General features: G+C 46.3%; 1 protein-coding gene across 1 annotated transcript in view; it reads left to right on the top strand.

Moving 5' to 3' along the window:
• Positions 1-18,890, top strand: part of LOC124805686 (nose resistant to fluoxetine protein 6-like) — a 462,198-nt gene that overhangs the window by 231,188 nt on the left and 212,120 nt on the right. The window contains exon 3 of the mRNA XM_047266255.1: positions 4,649-4,812. Coding sequence (XP_047122211.1) covers positions 4,649-4,812 — 164 coding nt within the window. The remainder of the gene's footprint in view (positions 1-4,648; positions 4,813-18,890) is intronic.

Raw genomic sequence — 18,890 nt, 5'->3', positions numbered from 1 at the left:
AGGGTACGACGGACCGACGTGGTCGATCGCATTCACCTCGGTGCACCACTGCACGTGCTGATAGGCAAATTGTGCGCATGGCAGTGACGGATCGCTCAGTGACATCCCGAACCATAGCACAGCACATTGCGTCTGTAACGCATCATCCAGTGTCTGCGCATACCATTCGACGCCGTTTACAGCAGAGTGGTCTGTCCGCAAGACGTCCATTGCTTCGTCTACCATTGACGCAGAACCACAGACGTCTCCGTCGCCAATGGTGTGATGACAGACGGATGTGGACGGCAGAATGGAATGACGTTGTCTTTACTGACGAGGCACGCTTCTGTCTGCGGCACCACGATGGTCGGATTCGAGTGTGGAGACACCGTGGAGACAGGATGCTGGACAGCTGCATTATGCACCGCCACACTGGTCTTGCACCGGGTATTATGGTATGAGGCGGTATTGGATATTACTCTCGCACGCCTCTAGTACGCATTGCCGGTACTTTAAATAGCCGGCGCTACATATCCGAGGTGCTGGAGCCAGTTGTCCTTCCTTACGTTCAGGGCTCGGCCACAGCCATATTTCAACAGGATAATGCGCGACCACACGTGGCACGCATTGTCCAAAGGTTCTTCGTTAATAACAAGATTGAATTGCTTCCCTGACCGGCTCGCTCTCCGGATCTTTCGCCGATAGAAAACATGTGGTCCATGGTTGCTCAACGAGTGACCCAGATTACATCCCCAGCTGCCACACCAGATGATCTTTGGCAACTGCTTGGGCTGCTGTACCCCAGGAACACATCCAACGCCTCTTTGACTCAATGCCGAGACGTGTGGCAGCGGTGATCTCCAACAATGGCGGCTACTCTGGCTACTGATTCTGGCAGGAACTACATGTCACAGACGTCTGTAAACGTAATCATTTGATACTTGGTCAACATGTTATCTACAAAATAAATTTTGTTGTGCTACCTCTTGTCTTTCTTGGTGTTGCATTTACGGTGGCCAGCAGTGTAGTTGTGAAGTGCATGCTTGGAAACCGAAAGGACGTCTGATCTAACCCGCTTCCGACCACGTAATATGACATGTGTTTCGGATTCCTCGTTGAACTGTACATCTCATTTCGTCGCTAGGATTGGACACTCAAGCCACCGTACAGACGTCCAATTGAAAGTCTTGCTCCAAGCCGTTGAACCACATGCAATTAAGCAATTATTACTACAACAAAGGATAATGTTAAACTTTAATAATAAATGATTTATCGTTGCCACAGGCAGTTTACATTCATCCGTCAGAAAACAGCGACTCACTCTCACCAATCTGGTTCTTGATAGATGTGCTGCAATAAAAAAATAAGAAAAAAAATTGCCATTTTGCGAAAAAGTTATGATCATCTATCTGAACAGCTTCCCTAGAATTCTACAGTCAATCATAATGACATTTTTGAGCAGAAAATAATTTGTGAGATAACTGCAGTGATGAGAAACTTACTTTCACTACATAAAAAACAAGTTCCTACAACAGTTCTGACTATAGTTCTGGACAGTATCCCAAGAGCATCAGTAGAAGCGGTCAGTTAAACCCGTAACTCGTAAAACTTGGTCCTCAAGTAGCAGGACGGTCTGACCCTCAACTGCTTAGCAATTTGAATAAGTGTTTCGTTGTCTACTTTCAGCTAGCCTTTTGAAATGAAATTGTGGCAGAGATAGATTTTGCAGCATTTTTAATTATTGTGATAACGTTCATTTAATTTGCAACGGGAAGCATTGTAGAATCTGAAATCCTCTGGACGTGCTGTGGTATGGTTATCTATTGGAGGCAGCGAAAACTTACTTTCACGTGTGGAAGACAATAATGACCACACACCAGCTCCAGAAAATTTATTAAATAGAATATCATGAAATTATTTTAAAAGAAAAGGCGAAGATTTGGATGACATGTCTTTAAAGCTTATTCGTAAGGAAATAAGAACAACCAGACAACAAAGAACATGTTAACTAATAATGATGTAAGGAGTATACGCAGCAATACCACACACGCTCGTTTGAACAGTATGGTTACGCTCCTTCCGTCGGGGCCTTGTACAGTCGTCGCTCTATGAACCATAAATATTATCTGCATAAAAAATTTCATTAGAGTTTTCTGCAGAAGTCTTGGGGGCTATTTAGAACTGTGATCGTAATTTCTTTCGTTAAATTCTGCAGAACTGTTCAGATTTTGTAGAGAGAACACTAGAAATATAGCTCATCTATCAAGAATTCTCCAAAAGTGTATTCTTGAAAGTTGGATGCCAACTTCACCAGTAGTGAAAGTGGATCCCTCATTATTGCAATTGTCTCATAAACTATTATCTGCACACAAAAAGTCCTTGGGATTTTTTGCAGAACTCTTGGGGAGCTATTCAGATATGTGATAGTATTTTTTCGCAAATTGCCAAATAATTTTTTTTTGCACATTAAAATTTTCCCGAGTACTGTGTAAGACGTCGTGGTCTCCTGACATTCATTGCTTACATATTCCGCCCTCACAATCATATTCCGCACATCAAGACGCTTCATTCGAACCCAAACTCGATAAGATAAAGTCAATGATGTACGAATTCATGTAAACGGTATGCAAATAACAAGTAAATCGCAAGTACGCACTGCAATTGAAATACTCGAGGCTGGCGTGCACACACACATTCAAGACACGACGGTCACAAAAGCTTTTAGTTCAGGAGAGGCAAACTGCACGCCAGGAGGCCGGTCCCTTCAGAGGACAAAAATGGTTCAAATGGCTCTGAGCACTATGGGACTCAACTGCTGAGGTCATTAGTCCCCTAGAACTTAGAACTAGTTAAACCTAACTAACCTAAGGACATCACAAACATCCATGCCCGAGGCAGGATTCGAACCTGCGACCGTAGCGGTCTTGCGGTTCCAGACTGCAACGCCTTTAACCGCACGGCCACTTCGGCCAGCCCTTCAGAGGACAAGTCAACCTATCTACGTCGGCCGGCGACCGCCCATAGAGCAGACAGCGTTTGCCCAAGTGAAAGGGAGAACGACCCCGTGTTCAGCTTAAAAGCAAATTCCGGTACATTGTGTGGGAGCGCCCAGCCTACGCATTCTTTACAAACATAGCACGCAGTTTCAGAGGTTTTCACTGGGAGACAGCAAACGCCAAACGCCTGTGCTACAGATTTCCGGATTGGTCACCTTAAACGAAACGCCATTCTCCCGTTTTAGAACGGCAATGCTGATTGGCAGATGATATTTCTGACGCCTTGAGCTGAAGGAGTAATGGAAGAGACCGAAAGATATACCCCTTCACGTCTGGTGTGGGGAGGGGCCATTCCGTTGTCGCTCTTGGAGCGAGAACACGTAATGAGAGCGTGTGTGCTCCTACATGTACTCAAAAGAGCGAGGAACAAGTCTCTCCTCAGTACTTCACTGGGAGAGCACCTCTGTCGAGAGCGAATCGGAGTGCAACTCTATATTGAGTCCTTGCGATTAAGCGTTGTTCACTGTGTTGGCCGCCACACTTATTGTGCGGTGTGAACGCACAGAGTTATAGTTAAACGCCTGCGAGCGAATTTTTTAGTGGCATCGCGGTGGACTGGTTATCTGACTGGTGTACCACGCCAATAGTTTGACTAGGGGCAAATAGGAGTCCTTGACTTCATCAAGGTGTAGGGAGAGTTTGATTGGCGAAGGTCAATCCGGATAGAACGAGAGTTATCTTATTTGTCAGCAGCGAGCGGTGCAGACAGCAGTCATTGCAGCTTACGGTATTGTGCACTACATCTATTGCGAGCCCCATATTTCCTCCACAACAGTACACTTCATTGCATTTCACACGCGACAGCCTCGACCGTACCTAGCTACGTTCTAACAGATAATTATTCAAGTTGAGTAGGCGCGGCTCTCAGCTTCTACCACGTCAATAACAATCTTAAACTTTGTATAGAAATTTCATTAGCGAATCCTATCCTTAAGAGGTAACTTCACATTCCGAAAAGAACCCGGAAATAGCTTGTTCAGTTCATAAATAAAAGTACCATTGTGATTTCTCAGAATTTTTGCAAAAATAAAAATAATTTTCGTTAGTTTCATGTTTTTCTTACACTAACTAGCACCAGTCCAGTATTCAAGTATCCCACTAGTTACGTAAGAAATTGTCTGAATGTTTGTGTCATTTCCTTACAGTGGACGACTCCAGAAGATATTTATTGCTGAAAGTTTTTCAGGCGTTTCTCTTTAGAACGCTAGGAGCGTCTGTCTGACTTCTGTAGTAGTGTAGGGGTGGAAATTGCATCTTGCAGAAGCCACAGGGTAAAGGGTACATCTCAGATTAATCCGTTGCGCAGAATGACAGAATAGCACCCACCCCTCGCTCACAACTGTTGTTTTCTACGTCAGATTCTGATGAGCTGTTCAAGTTTTAAACAGATAACTGTATAACTATAGCATATCTGTCAAGAACTCTGAAAGTCGGGTACCAGCTTCACACGACTGTTCCCACCCTCCCTTTCGGAGAAACTGCTTTTCTTAGACTACAACGCTGTTCTCTAGTGACAGTAAAATGTCGTTATTGTAATGCAGATTACGTAAGAAGCGAACGGAGGACTGTTGAGTACCGCAAGAGATAAAGAGTGTGGACCGTGGTGTCGGCAGGCTGGTTCTCGGGTCGGGCGCTGCTGCACGGCGGCCCATCGCAGCTGGGCGACTTCCACGGCTGCGTGGATAGGCTGCGCCAGCAGTACTGCCTCCTCTCCCTGCGCCTCAGTCCCGCCGTCGACTCCCGAGAACAGCCGTCCCAGCTCTGGCTCAGCATCCAGGTACGTGACGTAAGCACAGCACGGCCGTCATGCTGCGCGCAGCGTTCTCAGTATATCTGCGTATTTGTCTCATCCACTCAAATGTAGCCTGTTAGCAGTTCAAAATTTCATTTACCTTAGCAACTTGTACTGCTACCTTCCTACCTCATTCACGAGATTTTTGTATCGTCTTATTTCAAATATTGTATTTTCTGAGTCGTGCATGGCTTCTTTGGCCCTACTTTCGCTATACCTAGATGTTCTATACTACCTTCATTATTTATTTTATTATATTCTACTCTTCTTCAACTGAGCTGTTCCCGACAATTTTATTTACATCATTAGTCACTACCTCAGAATTTCCACTCCAGTCTATTCTACCCTCAATTTTTCGTATTTACACTCATGCTCATAAATTAAAGATAATTGCAGAATGTGGCGGCACACAACGTGGCGCTACACAAAACTGGCGCTAATAGCATAGCCACATAGGGAACACACACCGACACAGATCTGTAAGTCCACGGTATTGGTGGTAAGTTGAGAAAAACGCCCCGAAACACATGTGCTACAAAACGCCACTATTTCCTGCGCATGTACCCCGACATCAATATGGGATATAATCATCATGCACACGCACACAGGCCGCACAACGGATTGGTATACTCTGGATCAGGTGGTCGAACAGCTGCTGGAGTATAGCCTCCCATTCTTGCGCCAGTGCCGGTCAGAGCTCCTGAAGTGTCCTAGGGGTTTGAAGACGTGCAGCGATACGTCGACCGAGAGTATCCCAGACGTGCTCGATGGGCTTTAGGTCTGGAGAACAGGTTGGCCACTCCATTCGCCTGATATCTTCTGTTTCAAGGTACTCCTCCATGATAGCAGCTCGGTGGGGCCGTGTGTTACCATCCATCAGCAGGGAGGTGGGACGCACTGCACCCCTGAAAAGGCGGACATACTGGTGCCAAATGACGTCCCGATACACCTGACCTGTTACAGTTCTTCTGTCAAAGACATGCAGGGGTGTACATGCACTAATCATAATCCCACCCCATACCATCAAACCACGACCTCCATACAGGTCCCTTTCAAGGACACTAAGGGGTTGGTATCTACATCTGCATCTACATCCATACTCCGCAAGCCACCGGAGGCTGTGTGGCGGAGGGTATTTTGAGTACCTCTATCGGTTCTCCCTTCTATTCAAGTCTCATATTGTTCGTGGAGGGAAAGATTGTCGGTATGCCTCTGTGTGGGCTCTAATCTCTCTGATTTTATCCTCATGGTCTCTTCGCGAGATATACGTCGGAGGGAGCAATATACTGCTTGACTCCTCGGTGAAGGTATGTTCCCGAAACTTTACCAAAAGCCCGTACCGAGTTACTGAGCGACTCTCTTGCAGAGTCTTCCACTGGAGTTTATCTATCACCTCCGTAACGCTTTCGCGATTACTAAATGATCCTGAAACGAAGCGCGCTGCTCTCCGTTAGATCTTCTCTATCTCTTCTATCAACCCTATCTGATACGGATCCCACATTGGTGAGCAATATTCAAGCAGTGGACGAACAAGTGTACTGTAACCTACTTCCTTTGTTTTCGGATTACATTTCCTTAGGATTATTCCAATGAATCTCAGTCTGGAATCTGCTTTACCGACGATCAACTTTGTTTGATCATTCCATTTTAAATCACTCCTAATACGTACTCCCAGATAGTTTATGAAATTTACTGTTTCCATTTGCTGACCTGCTATATTGTAGCTAAATGATAAAGGATGTTTCCTTCTATGTATTCGCAGCACATTACACTTGTCTACATTGAGATTCAATTGCCATTCCCTGCACCATGCCTCAATTCGTTGCAGATCCTCCTGCATTTCAATACAATTTTCCATCGTTGCAACCTCTTGATATACCACAGCATCATCCGCAAAAAGCCTCAGTGAACTTCCGATGTTATCCACGAGATCATTTATGTATATTGTGAACAGCAATGGTCCCACGACACTCCCCTGCGGCACACATGAAATCATTCTTACTTCGGAAGACTTATCTCCATTGAGAATCACATGCTGCGTTCTGTTATCCAATCACACAATTGGTCTGATAGTCCATATGCTCTTATTTTGTTCATTAAACGACTGTGGGGAACTGTATCGAACGCCTTACGGAAGTCAAGAAACACGGCATCTACCTGGTTCACGCCAGATGAAAACCCGGCGAGAATCACTGTTCAGACTATACCTGGACTCGTCCGTGAACATAACCTGAGACCACTGTTCCAATGACCATGTACTGTGTTCTTGATACTAGGTTTTACGGGCTCTCCTGTGACCAGGGGTCAGTGAAATGCACCTTGCAGGTCTCCGGGCGAATAAACCATGTCTGTTCAATCGTCTGTAGACTGTGTGTCTGGAGACAACTGTTTTCAGTGGCTACGGTAAGGTCCCGAGTAAGGCTGCCTGCAGTACTCCGTGGCCGTCTGAGGACACTGATGGTGAGATATCGGTATTCTTGTGCGGTTGTACACTGTGGACGTCCCGTGCTGCAGCGCCTGCACATGTTTCCTGTCTGCTGGAATCGTTGCCATAATCTTGAGATCACACTTTGTGGCACACGGAGGGCCCGTGCTACGACCTGCTGTGTTTGACCAGCCTCCAGTCGCCCTAGTATTCTACCCCTCATAACGTCATCAATATGTGTTCTTTGAGCCATTTTCAACACACAGTCACCATTAGCACGTCTGAAAACGTCAGCACACTTACTCGCTGCACCGTGCTCTGACATGCACCAACACACCTCTACATATGTGGACTGCTGCCAGCGCCACCGTGCGACGACCGCAGGTCAAATGCACCGCATGGTCATTCCCCGAGGTGGTTTAAACCCGCAAACCGCCTACCAGAGCGTTGTTTCACCATGTGTCAGCATTATCCTTAATTTATGAGCATGAAAGTATCTGTATGTTTGTCCATCAACTCAAATGTAGCCTGTTAGCAGTTCCTTAAAATTTCATTCTTTAGCAACTTGTACTGCTGCCTTCCTGTCTCATTCATGACATTTTTGTATTGGTTTCTTTCAAATATTGTTTTTTCTGAGTCCTATATGGTTTCTTAGGCTCTATTTCCACCATACCTAGGTGTTCTATACTACCTTAATTGTTTCTTTCAGTATATTCTACTCTTCTTCAATGGAACTGTTCTTGACACTTATTTAGATCATTAAACACTGTCTTAGAGAATTTCCACTCCGTTCTATTCTGCCCAAAATTATCCGTACTTAGTTTCATCGACATCAACAGGGCTATTTTTTCCACCGTGTACAAACTCTACGGAATTATCGGCAGAACTCTAGAAGCCTCTCTCTCCTCTTATTCCTCCCCCCCCCCCTCCCTCCCCCCAGTCTGTGTTCTCCAGTGACTTTATTTGCTTTTCCCTCCGTTATAGTATCGTACCACTCACTTAAAATTAACAACTTTTATTACAATTTACCTATTTTAATAATCTCTCTGTCCCCTCGAGTGTCCGGTCTAGTTCTTCATGACCAGTTTGTGATGTGGACACGTAAATCTGTACAATGGTGGTTGGTGTTGGGTTTCTTTCAGCACTCAGAATAGCAGTTTGGTCGCCGCATTGCTAGCACTAATTTGTAATGTACCCACCGTCCTGTTCATAACGTTGACAACACCTATTACACAAACCGTACAACCAAAATGTGTCCCACAACGCCTCATCCTTTTCTACATCTCTTCCTGTAATCCTTTCCGCAACATCCTAGGACCCAAAGGCGAGGCGGACAGAAGAAGAACACCTCACGCCTGAGGCTCCTAACGGTCGCGTAGACAGGTCACGCCAGACGAACTGATTGTAACGGCGCTGCTCTACTGTCATTGAGCTCGCGGCAGTTCCTTACACTTCTGGTGCCTGAAATTAAATGCCTCATACTCGAGTCTGAAATTAAATGTCTCATACTCATGTTCCGTGATGAATGGTTCTGGAATCATAGTGAGTGTGTTACTTCCTCGCAAGTTGACATCCACATTAAAGTCACGTGAAAGGCAATGTCTCCTGCCATTTTCCGTAACGTCCAGTGGCGATGGGATACGGACGGTGGTAGTAGGCTTGAAAGAGACTGGAAGCTACACTCCTGGAAATTGAAATAAGAACACCGTGAATTCATTGTCCCAGGAAGGGGAAACTTTATTGACACATTCCTAGGGTCAGATACATCACATGATCACACTGACAGAACCACAGGCACATAGACACAGGCAACAGAGCATGCACAATGTCGGCACTAGTACAGTGTATATCCACCTTTCGCAGCAATGCAGGCTGCTATTCTCCCATGGAGACGATCGTAGAGATGCTGGATGTAGTCCTGTGGAACGGCTTGCCATGCCATTTCCACCTGGCGCCTCAGTTGGACCAGCGTTCGTGCTGGACGTGCAGACCGCGTGAGACGACGCTTCATCCAGTCCCAAACATGCTCAATGGGGGACAGATCCGGAGATCTTGCTGGCCAGGGTAGTTGACTTACACCTTCTAGAGCACGTTGGGTGGCACGGGATACATGCGGACGTGCATTGTCCTGTTGGAACAGCAACTTCCCTTGCCGGTCTAGGAATGGTAGAACGATGGGTTCGATGACGGTTTGGATGTACCGTGCACTATTCAGTGTCCCCTCGACGATCACCAGTGGTGTACGGCCAGTGTAGGAGATCGCTCCCCACACCATGATGCCGGGTGTTGGCCCTGTGTGCCTCGGTCGTATGCAGTCCTGATTGTGGCGCTCACCTGCACGGCGCCAAACACGCATACGACCATCATTGGCACCAAGGCAGAAGCGACTCTCATCACTGAAGACGACACGTCTCCATTCGTCCCTCCATTCACGCCTGTCGCGACACCACTGGAGGCGGGCTGCACGATGTTGGGGCGTGAGCGGAAGACGGCCTAACGGTGTGCGGGACCGTAGCCCAGCTTCATGGAGACGGTTGCGAATGGTCCTCGCCGATACCCCAGGAGCAACAGTGTCCCTAATTTGCTGGGAAGTGGCGGTGCGGTCCCCTACGGCACTGCGTAGGATCCTACGGTCTTGGCGTGCATCCGTGCGTCGCTGCGGTCCGGTCCCAGGTCGACGGGCACGTGCACCTTCCGCCGACCACTGGCGACAACATCGATGTACTGTGGAGACCTCACGCCCCACATGTTGAGCAATTCGGCGGTACGTCCACCCGGCCTCCCGCATGCCCACTATACGCCCTCGCTCAAAGTCCGTCAACTGCACATACGGTTCACGTCCACGCTGCCGCGGCATGCTACCAGTGTTAAAGACTGCGATGGAGCTCCGTATGCCACGGCAAACTGGCTGACACTGACGGCGGCGGTGCACAAATGCTGCGCAGCTAGCGCCATTCGACGGCCAACACCGCGGTTCCTGGTGTGTCCGCTGTGCCGTGCGTGTGATCATTGCTTGTACAGCCCTCTCGCAGTGTCCGGAGCAAGTATGGTGGGTCTGACATACCGGTGTCAATGTGTTCTTTTTTCCATTTCCAGGAGTGTACTAGGCTGGACCTGCACGCTGGCGGCAGGTGTGTCAAGGTCGCTTTCCTGAGAGGTCAGCTGAGCACTCAGGGGCCGTGCCCTCCATCTGCGGCTACGATAACCGATGCCCATCCTGAATGATGATGATGATGATGATGATGATGATGATGATGATGAGGTCCCATACTCCGAGGAGCGTAGGGGACAATGTGAGAGACCCGCACCGCTGACTAGGCAAGGTCCTAGCGGAGGTGGTTTGCCATTGCCTTCCTCTGACCGTAACGGGAATTAATGATGATGATGAAGACGACACAACACCCAGTCATCTCGAGGCAGGGATAAACCCTGACGCTGCCGGGAATCGAACCCGGGACCCCGTGCGCAGGAAGCAAGAACCCTACCGCAAGACCAGGGGCTGCGGACACCCCAAATGACGAAGGTCCTAGAAAAAATGGGCTAAACGTCGGTAATCACACTTGCCCCTGGCTGGGAACACGCACCCAGGAGGTCACTCCCAATTTGCGGACGAAAACCAAGAAAGAATAATATGATTGGTGTCAGGACTATCCTGGGCTTACGTGGTGATAGACCAGTAAGAAGAACAGCTCTCATCGCCATTGGAGCTAGCTATATTAAATATAGATGTTGCTGCCTTTAAGTGAAACCAGACTATCAGGCGAAGAGCACATCACTGAGGGTAGCTTAGGGTACACCACCTTTTGGAAAGGAAAGGATGCAGGAGGAACACGTGCCCATGGTGTAGGAGTTGCAGTAAAAACGAAAATAATGAAACAGCGTAGATTAACCCCTATTGCTGTCAATGACAGAATCACGACTCTTCGAATTCCCCCCACTGGAGATAGCTTTGTCACCTGTGTCTCTGCCTATGCTCCCACTTTAGGCAGCGAAGAAGATACAAAGAATCGGTTCTACCATTAACTGAGCAATGTTCTCATCAAGATACCAACTGAAGGTAAACTCTTGTTACTAGGTGACTTCGGTGCTAGAGATGGAAGGGGGGAAACATCATGGGTAATCAAGGTGTTGTAAATTGCACTGAACATGGGCTGCTTCTTCTGGGTCTCCGTGCTGAGCAGGAGATTTTTATCACAAACACATAATTCCGCTTACCTAATCGTCATAAGACCACATGGATGCCTGCACGCTCCAAACATTCCCATCTCACTATGAAACGTCCCCTTTGAACAATTTATACCGGACTGTGCTTAACCTGACACACAATATTTTTAGCGCAACGCAATCTGACTTTCAAAATTCCCTACAAAAGAATGGCCCTGACTAACATTAAACTATACCTTTCACAAATCACTTACCTCACAAAAATCTTCGCTGCTCAAGCTACTGCAATACAGCGAGCGCCACTACTGCCAGCTAAATAAAAGATTCAAACTGTGGAAGGCACTAACTACCGATAGGGATAGTTAGCAAATGAAAGATATTAATAGAGAACGAACAATGTATTTACCTTGATATCATCACAAGTCATAATATATATATCAGTTCATGACAAATTACAAACCTCCGCCATCTCTCTCCCCACATCCACCACTGCTGGCGGCTCACCTCCAACTGCGCAACGCTACGCGCTGTTAACATCCAGCTGCCGCTGCCCAACACTGCAATGGCAGACAACAATGCAAACTAGCCACAGACTGCACACAGCACAGCCAGTGATTTTCATATTGAGCGCTACGTAACGTTGCCAATAAGAAAACATAAACAGCCTACTTACATAGAGAAAACATAAACAGCCTACTTACAACTATGTCATCATCCGGTAGCGTAACAAGAAAGACGAAACATTGATGATTGCTAGACTGACCACGAGCTGCTGATTATCCATCTGAGGATCCTCGTCCATCGTAAACCACGATCCTACTTCTCAAATCCTTCCAGGAGAAAATTCAACATCAACGGAACGCAGAACGAGAGTGTTCGCTCTCTATTGCAAGATACATTTTTGGATCGACTTATCACCAATGCCCCAGTTAACACAACAGGTGCCTTTCAAAAAACATCATCAAGAAGATTGCAGAAATCATTGGTTTTGATACAAAGACGAAAAGTGATTGGTCTGATGATAATAATGACGTAACCGCACTACTGGCCATTACAATTGCTACACCACGAAGATGACGTGCTACAGACGCGAAATTTAACTGACAGGGAGAAGATGCTATGATGTGCAAATGATTAGCTTTTCAGAGCATTCACACAAGGTTGGCGTCGGTGGCGACACCTACAACGTGCTGACATGAGGAAAGTTTCCAACCGATTTCTCATACACAAACAGCAATTGACCGGCGTCGCCTGGTGAAACGTTGTTGTGATGCATCGTGTAAAGAGGAGAAATGCGTACCATCACGTTTCTGACTTTGATAAAGGTCGGATTGTAGCCTATCGCGATTGCGGTTTATCATATCGCGACATTGCTGCTCGCATTGGTCGAGATCCAATGACTGTTAGCAGAATATGGAATCGTTTGGTTCAGGAGGGTAATACGGAACGCGGTGCTGGATCCAACCGGCCTCGTATCACTTGCAGTCGAGATGACAGGCATCTTATCCGCATGGCTGTAACGGATCGTGTGCCACTTCTCGATCCCTGAGTCAACAGATGGGGACGTTTGCCAGACAAAAACTATCAGCACGAACAGTTCGACGACGTTTGCAGCAGCATGGACTATCAGCTCGGAGACCGTGGCTGCGGTTACCCTTGACGCTGCATCACAGACAGGAGCGCCTGCGATGATGTACTCAACGATGAACCTGGTTGCACGAATGGCAAAACGTCATTTTTTCGGATGAATCCAGGTTCTGTTTACAGCATCACGATGGTCGTATCCGTGTTTGGCGACATCGCGTGTATTCGTCATCGACATACTGGCGTATCACCCGGCGTTATGGTATGGGGTGCCATTGGTTACACGTCTCGGTCACCTCTTGTTCGCATTGACGGCACTTTGAACAGTGTACGTTGCATTTCAGATATATTACGACCCGTGGCTCTACCCATCATTCGATCCCTGCTAAACCGTACATTTCAGCAGGATAATGCACGACCGCATGTTGCAGGTCCTGTACGGGGCTTTCTGGATGCAGAAAATGTTCGACTGCTGCACTGGCCAGCACGTTCTCCAGATCTCTCACCAATTGAAAACGTCTGGTCAATGGTGGCCGAGCAACTGGCTCGTCAAATACGCCAGTCACTACTCTTGATGAACTGTGGTATCGTTCAAAATGGTTCAAATGGCTCTGAGCACTATGGGACTCAACTGCTGAGGTCATTAGTCCCCTAGAACTTAGAACTAGTTAAACCTAACTAACCTAAGGACAGCACAAACATCCATGCCCGAGGCAGGATTCGAACCTGCGACCGTAGCGGTCTTGCGGTTCCAGACTGCAGCGCCTTTAACCGCACGGCCACTTCGGCCGGCTGTGGTATCGTGTTGAAGCTACATGGGCAGCTGTACCTGTACACGCCATCCAATCTCTGTTTGACACAATGCCCAGGCGTATGAATGCCGTTATTACGGCCAGAGGTGGTTGTCCTGGGTACCGATTTCTCAGGATCTATGCACCCAAATTGCGTGAAAATGTAATCACATGTCAGTTCTAGTATAATATATTTGTCCAATGAATACCCGTTTATCACCTGCTTTTCTTCTTGGTGTAGCAATTTTAATGGCCAGTAGTGTAAGAACCTCATAACTGTCAAGCAGGCTGCTTACCTATCTCCTGCACAAGATCAATCCTCCGTGGAAACGAAAGCACACTTTAAAGACCGCAAGCAGAAATGTAAAATCGAAACAAGAACAATCAAGAACAATTGGTGGCAACAAGAAGCCAAGGAACTCCAAAGTCTGTCAGACGTCAGGGGCCGCGCGGGATTAGCCGAGCAGTCTCAGGCGCTGCAGTCATGGACTGTGCGGCTGATCCCGGCGGAGGTTCGCGTCCTCCCTCGGGCATGAGTGTGTGTGTTTGTCCTTAGGATAATTTAGGTTAAGTAGTGTGTAAGCTTAGGGACTGATGACCTTAGCAGTTAAGTCCCATAAGATTTCACACACATTTGAACATTTAGATGTCAGGGACTTGCGGAGTTTTTAAGCTGGAATGAAAGAACAGGAAGTCTGAAAGTCGCCGACAGCACGATCATTCTGACAGTCAGGATATCTTGAATCTATGGAAAGAGCATTTCAACCGTAGTTCCTCGCTACTGACGACTTTCTCGAACACGTCCCACATCATCCAATACAATCTAGTATAGCAGGCTCACCGACACTACATAAATTCAGCAATGATCTAGCTAGCATGAGACTAAGAAAGGCACCCGAACCTAACAGCATCCCCCACGAGATCTAAAAACCAGGCTCTTCTCCCTGTTTCTTCTACTTTGGGAAACGTGTAACGTGCCAGTTGACATGGAGAACTCCAAAAACGTCAACATCTTAAAAAATAAAAAAAAGCGACTGAAGTATATGCGGTAACCACTGTGGCATATCGTTACTCTCCGCGGTTAGTAAAATTTTTGCTAGAACTCTGTTGAATCGCCTCCAGACTGAACTTCCTGAATCTCAGTGCGGATTTCGCTCCTCCAGAGGAACTACTGATATGATCTGTGCACGACATCTGCAGGAGAAGTGCAGAGAACAACATAAGCTTTAACTATTTGTGTTCTGTGACTTAGGAAAGACCTTTGATACAGTGCCGAGAGAAGCTATGTGGAAGATCTTTAACCGTTTTGGCTGCGCTGAACACTTTGTTAAACTGTTTCAAGCTTTCCATGATGACATGCCTGGGCAAGTGCTACGACAGAATGAAACATCCGACAAATTCCCTATTATTAATAAGGATGGGTCCTCGCGGCAACGTTGTTTGCTCTGTACCTAGCAGCCATACTTTATGGGACATAGTCTGTAAACAATGCAAGAGTTGAAAACAAATAAAGATTTGACGGAGGGCTGTTTAATCAGTCTAGGCTGCACTCAAAAGTTCACATGTCTCACTCAGGTAAGTGAACTACAATATGCGGACGACAAAGCTTCTCCAGCTCTCACACCCTCAGAGCTGCAACTGTCTGTAAATTCTTTCAATGCTGCGTATAAATGGTTGGGCCTGACCAACAACATCGAAGAAGCGAAGGTACTAGCACAGCCAGCTCCTGCAACTGCCTTTCTGGATCTCAACTTCTGTGTTTCAGCACACCTTTGGAACAAGTAGATCACTTCCCCTAGCTAGGTAGTACGAGATATTGTCAACTAACTGCTCGTCGGAAAAGACAAGATGCATGCCGCACAAGTTGCTTTTAGACGTGTCCTACATCGAGCCTTTCTGAATAAAGGTCTGACACTATGCACCAAACTGATAGCCTATCGACCAGTTGTTGCTGCCAGCCTGCTCTATAGTTATGAAACCTGGACACTAAATCGATGTAATCTTAAGAAACTAGAACGCTTCAACTAACAGAAGCTTAGATACATTATGAACATCAAATGGGGTGACTTTGTATCAAACACTACGGTTCTTGAGGAGTCGAAGATGTATAGTATAGAAGCCGTCTTTATTGGTTATCAACTCAGATGGATTGGGCATGTCCAACGGATGATAAACAACAGACTTCTTCGACAAATGTTGTATGGTGAAATGAACACTGGTAGAAGACGTAGTGGTGCTCCTCTGAAGCGCTATAATGACCAATGAAAGAAGAATCTAAAGAGTCTAAACGCTGACTCGAGTAATTGGTGCCCACTGTATAAGATCGTAATCGCTCGCGCACAACTACTTCAGCTACTGCCACATTTTGAGCAGGAAAATGAAACATGTCAGAGATGCAAACAACGCCAGACCCAGCCTAGCCCTCCATCCTCTATTACATGCAGTGTATGTCACCACATGTTTCTCGCCAGGATTCGTCTGCTAAGCCATCATAGGCATCTCCATACCTGAACTGCCACGCAATAATGAAAATCCAAGATAAAAATGAAAACTCGCATATAAGTATCAGCCGTCGACGATAACCTTTTAACTAGAAAACTTTATCGTTTTCCATTTCCTATTCGCTAATCTTTGCCAAGTCTACCCTACTCATTTTCCTTTACACATTCTTACAGCATTAATTTCCTGCAGTCCACGCTCCGATTCGTAAAACGTTAGCTTCATTTGTCTGTCTCTTGATGACCTCTGCTGGGTAATACGTACCGGGGGATCCGAACGGGGACAGGTTGACCGTAAATCTTTGTGAAGGTAGTCGTCATCATGAATATTTTGAAAGACCGCATATCCTGTAAGTAATCTAAATGTTTCTTTAATGCAATGGTTTCGATTTCCTTCTGCATCCTTACAGCGTTGATGATTTCTAACTCTTCCAAGTTAAGGGGTAGTTTCCCATTCGAAGGACAAGTGGGAGTCCCGAACCTTCATCTGTTTCTCTGCCCTCTATTCACACGGCCATTGTCAGAACGAGGCTGACTCCTTGAATCAGAGGTCTTCGTCCGCCATCGCTGATGATTTTTATTCAAAATCTAAGCAGTGTCTGGGAACTAGCACGAAAATGGTAGTCAGGCACGTCCGCTAGATAACAAGCAAAAGATCACCAGCACGTTAACAATCAATTTCGGAATAAATGCTTGTAAAATCCAGCAAATGAGGCCCCTTTTCGTCATCCAGCACCAACACAAAAACGGGACGACCAGGAGACCTTCAAGGTGACGATGTACGTTCAGTATGGGGACAGTGGGACGAAGGAACGACCGAGAACGACAGGGTCCTCAGACGCCATGACATCAAGTGTGCGGTCTCCACACGTCCCAAGACCTCGCCTTTATTGTGATCTATGAAAGATAATCTCGGCCTCCCAAATCAGTAGTCTACTCCATCCCTTGCGAATAGGCCAAAGCGTACGTTCACGGGACACTACTGGACAGAGGTACCAATAGCGTAAAGGTCACACAGCGGCAGTCCACGAAGCCGGCCGTTGCGGATCATTTCTTAAAAACTAGCTAAACCGTAGACTGTGAAAAGACAAGAGTCCTACGACAATCTTCATTTAGGGAGTGCGTGCTCAAAGAAGCAGTAGAAAGGCAAGAGTAGCGGATCTCATCTTAGTGAGGTATTCCTCTGCGCTTGGCGTACTGACGGCTCAGCGCGAAGTGACAGCAAATGAGTTGCCCAATGCCCAAAACAGCTCTGCATGACTTCCTTTTTTCTTTCTTTCTAAGTTAGCATTCTTTCTACTGTCCTCCAGCTACCTGTTTTGTGATCATATTTCAATCTCTACGTAATTCTGCCATCCGTTTTTATTGTAAATACTGCAAATTATTCATCTAGACACTTTAGATTATTCATCTGTACTTTAGCCGCAATTTTCCAAGGAATGTGATCATCTTACTTCAAGTTACATTACCGAATGCTTTCTATAGCTTGAAAACTAACTGTCATCTTTTTTAAAATTACTGTTCAACCAAAAATAATCTAAATTACATGTAACTGATTACAGCCGTTCATCTGGAAAATCCTAATGAAACGTATCAGACTGCAAATTATGTGTAAATAACAGTTAACCTTCGCAAGCGTAGCGGAAAAAAACTCATTTGTCTCATAAACCAATAATTGTTCAGTACTCTTCCTCTTCTTACTTACTTACTTACTCATTCCTCTACGGGGCAGGCATTGTTATTCGTATTTTGGCAATGTTAGTGACAGCTGATGGCCGATTAGCTTCCTGACACCAGCATTGCCCCTGGGACGGAATCCGTGTACCCCATCGAGCTATGTCTAGAGTAAACCTCATTTTCGTGTCTGAGAACATTTTCTAAATGTATGCGTTGCATGTATGTGAATAGAGTCGTGGGTGTAAGCCCGGTATTTACCTAAGTGGATGTTGGAGTATACGCAAAAGCCACATTCCGGTTGTCCGGCTCAGAGATCCTCGCCATTTAAACTGCAAGGCGGATTGACTGCTGGGCAGGCTCGCTTCTCCGAATCCCTGAAGCGGCACGTTAACGCGCTTCGTTATCTGGCTGGTAATAACTATTAAGTACTGCAAGGAGAGTAAGTGGAACTGAAGGGGGCAAAGATTATGAAATTCTGAGTATGATGCAATTCACCTTATAGACGATCTCCCGTGCAATCACATCTTTAGCAGTTTTTTTAGTCCGAAACAAAAATCCTGGCCTCTGAACACACAAAACACAGCTTTTCTCTGAGCATTCGGATACGCAGCGTGCTGTGGTGGAGCTGCTGCATTTCTCATCATCAGTCTGATGTTCGAATATTACCCAGAAATGCTGATAACTCACATGATACCAAATAATACTTGCGGCGGAGTGAAATTTGCCAGATATTTATGAGTCTTCGTGCATTTAAAAATAGGATGCTGTCATTATACGCCTGGTTGTAAATGTGAACTTAGATAGCAATATGGTTGAAAAGGGAGCAACTAAGATTTTTAAAGAAACTAGTACAGTGATACCAGTCTTGTTAATAACTTGCTCCATCAGAAAATCACTCTTTTTCAGAATATGCTGACATACGTT

The sequence above is a fragment of the Schistocerca piceifrons genome, chromosome 7 (assembly GCF_021461385.2).
Source record: "Schistocerca piceifrons isolate TAMUIC-IGC-003096 chromosome 7, iqSchPice1.1, whole genome shotgun sequence".
Taxonomy (NCBI): Eukaryota; Metazoa; Arthropoda; class Insecta; order Orthoptera; family Acrididae; genus Schistocerca; species Schistocerca piceifrons.
Note: the sequence above shows the minus strand (reverse complement) of the source record. Positions and strands in the feature narration are given on the sequence as shown.